This window comes from Trachymyrmex septentrionalis, unplaced genomic scaffold (genome assembly GCF_001594115.1).
Source record: "Trachymyrmex septentrionalis isolate Tsep2-gDNA-1 unplaced genomic scaffold, Tsep1.0 scaffold228, whole genome shotgun sequence".
Taxonomy (NCBI): domain Eukaryota; kingdom Metazoa; phylum Arthropoda; class Insecta; order Hymenoptera; family Formicidae; genus Trachymyrmex; species Trachymyrmex septentrionalis.
In genome coordinates this window covers 330942-335934 of record NW_017305384.1, presented here as the reverse complement: position 1 = coordinate 335934, position 4993 = coordinate 330942, and the positions used below count along the sequence as shown (strand labels likewise).

Here is a 4993-nt window from a genome sequence, read left to right as displayed (position 1 = left end):
ATCGACAGGTAACAGTTTTTGCGTCACTTGAACTTTGTATGGGAACAAATGCAAATCATGATGCAATATGCGACGTAAAGTGGTTCGTTTTATGCCCAACTGCTCAGATCGACGTGTTTGAGATGTTGTTGGAGACCTCTGAACACTGGCCTGTACGAGTGCGATATTATCATCCGATCGCCTTGGTCGCACTTTATTTGGACGCTTGGGATTAGTGAGTGCCTCACCAGTTGAAAATCTTTCATACAAACGATACAATGTGTTCGCGGAAGGCGCACTTTTCACTTTATTTATTTTTCTCCATGCACGTTGAGTTTTAACAATTGACTTGTTTTGTTGAATGTAAATTTCAACAATCTGAGAGCGTTCGCGTGGCGTGTACTGTTCCATGGCACAAATTTCCTTCGACTGACGCTTCAAACGCGCTACGTCGTTACTCGATCTAACATCTCTGTCAAAAGTTACAGTGTTGCCACATCTTTCCGTCGAATATGGCCAACCCTGTATTTGTAAAATTCTTGACAAGTAAATGAATAATTTATCTTAATTTGTAGTTCTGCTTTTACATGTTGTGTAAGTTCTATTTCTGTTATCATTTCAGATATTATTACATTGAGAAAATACACGCTCTGCTGAAATATTTAAAACTGGAATTAAAGCTATAAATTGGAATAATTTAAGAAAATGCTTTATATTCTTGTTCTGACTAAAAAGTTCATGACATTTTTCATACGCAAATTTTGCTTGATTATTAGAGTTTTCTTTTTCTAATATTATATTCATAATTTTTTTTGTTTGACAGTATTCTTCGTAAAGCTCGTCTATGTTTATTACACGATCAAGAGAAAATTTAATTAATATTTTGCAAAGTTCGACAAAACTAAACATCATTTTTAGTGAAAAAAAATTGCATTTTAGATAACATATTATCTTCAGAAAAATTAAAACGTTTTTCAATATACTTTAAAACATTTTTGTACCACATTATTAACTGATTTTTATAATAACATAAGTTTATTCAGATATCGGCAATTGTTTTAAAATATTAGAAGCCATAAAATCTATAAATTTGTCGGTTATTCTTTGCATAATTTGCTCTTTAAATTAGAAATTTATTCCAAATATATCAAAATAAAAAAGATTTCACCAAAATAAAAATATCTTCCTTTTCCAGCTACGTTATAGTTTCAACAAAAATTTTTAAAATATTTGTGAAAAAGGCTAAATAAGATTTAGTTTTATCAATTTCTAAAATATTTTAGCAAAACGATTAGACATTTATCTTCCAATGATGAAAAATAAGTTTTTAAAGCAGGAAATCCTTTTGAAAGTTTTTCAATTGCTAAATATAAAGAAAGCTAACGTGTAGTAGCGTGTCGTAAAGAATATTTTAATGTTGTATTTCAGCTTCTTCAAAAAAAGAGTTCCACTCGCTTTGCATGGTAAGAAAAATAATCATATATTTTTAAAACTAACTTTTCGATGTCAAACTTACATTTGTCTATTGCAAATTTAACAGCATTATGAAGCATGTATACGACACAGCGAGAAGAATAGACATTTGAATTATCTTTCAATATTAATTGATAAACGGAATGATAAATTCCAAAATTTACATTCGTATTATCAGCTGAATAACTAGAAACATTTTCTAAATCTAACCCAAGTTGTTTCAAGCGAATTTTCAAATTTAAATTGCTGTGGCAGTTCTCATCAGAATCTTCATAGAAATCCAAAATACAATGCTATACTCCATGATCTGGCGAGTAATATCTTGCTAAAATCGGATAAATTTTAACACCATCCATGATTTGTTGCATTAGACGATATACTAAAATATACACTACTTTTCAAGCAGCTAATATGCAGTTCTAAAGAATGTGGTTCCAACACATTGTATGCAATAGATGCTGCTTTAGTTTTTCTAATAGTAATCTTCGTAACAAATTATAACTAAATTATAATATTGTAAAACAGATAATAACTTTACATTGCAGTCAAGAGATCTGTATGAAATTGTATGTTTTACAGTGTGATAAATTTGAACAATTTCAGCAGCCATTATCTCTTTTCTTCTTCGCAAGTTAAAATATCTTTGTTTAAAAAAATTGATGTAACATCCGATTTTGTTTCAAGTTCCGCTCATAAGATTGATGATATAATCTGAGACAATGCTTTTTAATATCATTTAATCTGCCGTGAGAGATATCAAATAGTTTTTTACACAATTTGTAATAACTTTTGAATTGAAAAAAATCATATTTTTTTATAAAATTATATTTTTGTTCTCATTTTTTTTTATAAACACATAATTTTTTTTTCTTTTTATCATCTTCGTTATCAGCCATGTTCATGTTTTTTCAACTCGAATAAATAAAATTCTGTAAAATGATATACGATAATAATATAACCTCCAAATGCGTAAGCGTTTTTTTTATCTTACGTTACTTACATATAGTATATATTGTTACTTGTCATGCATATGATTAAATTGATTATTTTTCTTTAAGTTTCTTGCGAACTATATCCAAACAGTGATACTATAATAGATAGATAGCACCACGTTTGCAACATGTAGGAAAGATACATGCGGCTGCGTATCAAAACGTATACCAGTGGAAATCTTTTCTTCTTCTCAAACTATGGCACCCATCAACCAATCGTCGACGATACAAGCGATAAGGTGATTCAGATATGTATGTACCTATCAAGAAAGATCCTACCAAAAAACTTACGACAGCTTTAAGATCTATGCTCACTACATGGAAAATGAAAGATTATATCAAGGACTCTAAGTACAAAACGTTATATTGCAGTGACGGATTATTTTCGGATTATGGATTGCCGAAGATTCACAAACCGAGTTGTCCTCTCAGAATTATTGTTTCATCGATAGGCAGTCCGCTATATGCATTGCTATATTTACACAATATACTATTTAAGATTATTCCTAAGACGGATAGTTGCATTAAAAATAGCTTCTAATTAGTTGATAAATTAAAAAGATTATACATTACAAATGAATATAAATTAATTTCCTTGGACGTTATCTCACTTTTTTCGAATGTTCCAATAGATATAGCGATTAATTGTGTGAATGAGCAATAGAGTTTTATTTTTAAGGAATGCTCTCTGCCTAAGAATGAGTTTCTGGGAGCGATACGGTTTGTTTTAGATTCCACCTTTTTTTCATTTGACAATAGAATTTATAAGCAAAGCTTCGGCACTCCCATGAACTTTCTTTTATCACCTGTAATAGCGGATCTAAGTAATGAGGAGATTAGAAACGGTGTCCCTGATGTCGTTGAATGTAGACATTTTATTTTATCATAGATATGTAGATGACATTTCTACTGCAGTTTCTCCCTCAAAAATTGATATTTTGCTATAACGGTTTAATTCATTTCATCTACGTCTTCAATTTACTATAGAAGTAGGGGGAAAAAAATTAGATTTTTTGGATACTACTATATCTATTACAAACAATCGATTCGTTTTTTATTGGTACCGCAAATCTACCTTCTCAGGCAGATTTTTAAATTTCTACTCAAATCATCCAACTGCACAAAAAAAGATACAATTTTTTCGCTAATTCACAGAACTTTTTTACTTTCTGACTTTAACATATATGTGTCACACAAAAAATTTGACACAAAATATTTATTATTAACGTTTTATTAGATAATATGACTACTCATTACCTTTTATGTTTAACACAGTTAATCAAAGTATAAAAAATTTACAAATAGACACATAGTACGTAAAGATTTGGTTGACAATGTCAACCACTGTGCGAATGAATCTGCATCTTGGCTTACGATACTATTTATTTCTTTTCACACAGAAAAATTTAAACGGTTCAATAAAAACGACATCAGGATATCTTTTCAGAGTCCTAATAAAATGGGTAAATATATTAAAGTACAAAAGGATATTTGTCCCCATACATCTAAGAGCAATATAGTTTATAAGATTTCGTGTAATAATAAGTGTGATGCGTCGTTGGACAGACGGGCAATTGAAAACCAGAATTACAAAACATCGTAACCATATTAGATATAACATTTCTGTCCGTTCTGTCATAACGGAGCACAGGCTGCAGTATGATCATGATTTCCAATGGGACAATGTTAAAATTTTGGATGAAGAGCCTTGTTATAAGAAACGCTTAATTTCTGAGATGCTCAATATTAGAAAGCAGAAAAATAGTTTAAATTTATAAACTGACACTGAAGGTCTTCACAAGGCATATATTCCTATTGTAAATAAAGTTTGACTTTTCGATACTGACAGTCCATCTCTTCTCTCAGTCCATGTTGATCCGTATCAGCGAGCGTACATTATAATCGACACACAATGTCCGTCTTACACATCTACATTCCACTAATTTTATATTCTAATGGGTTTTCATACATTATATGGACACACTTGTTTGTATAATTTACACACGATTTTTGGTGAGTTTTAATTACTTGTTAGTATTTCGGTACGTTAATTTGGTTATGTTTATTTTTTTTGTAAGAAGTCTTTTTATCTTTTTTATCAACTAGAACTTTTTCCAAGAGATATGAAACACATTTGACTGTTCAATCGTATGTGAATAATGTCGAGTTCTATATCAAGACTCACCCGAGTTGTGATTATAGTGAATATGCGAATATTTTCGATAATTAATTTTGTACAGCAATTTTTATGATAAGTTAATGTCTGAAGAGTCAATCTAGTAGCCGAAACATGTAATTTATTTGTATTTAAACTGAGTTTTTCATTTTATTATATTTTTTCAATTTTACTTTTCTTTATTTGTAATACGAGGTCTGTTCAAAAAGTATCGCGAATTTTGTGTTTTTTCAAAAATTATTTATTTATTCATGAATATCTATTTTGTCCTCTTCAAAGTAATCTCCATCAGATATTATACACTTGTGCCAACGTTTTTTCCAATCCTCGAAGCACTTCAAAAAATTATTTTTTGTGATCTTGTTCAGCTCCT

General features: G+C 30.0%; 1 protein-coding gene across 1 annotated transcript in view; it reads right to left on the bottom strand.

Annotated features, from left to right (window-relative positions):
- Window positions 1–495, bottom strand: part of LOC108748520 — a 4511-nt gene extending 4016 nt beyond the window's left edge. Inside the window, exon 1 of the mRNA XM_018486747.1 lies at window positions 7–495. Coding sequence (XP_018342249.1) covers window positions 7–390 — 384 coding nt within the window. The 5' untranslated portion in view covers window positions 391–495. The remainder of the gene's footprint in view (window positions 1–6) is intronic.
- Window positions 496–4993: the final 4498 nt, after the last annotated feature.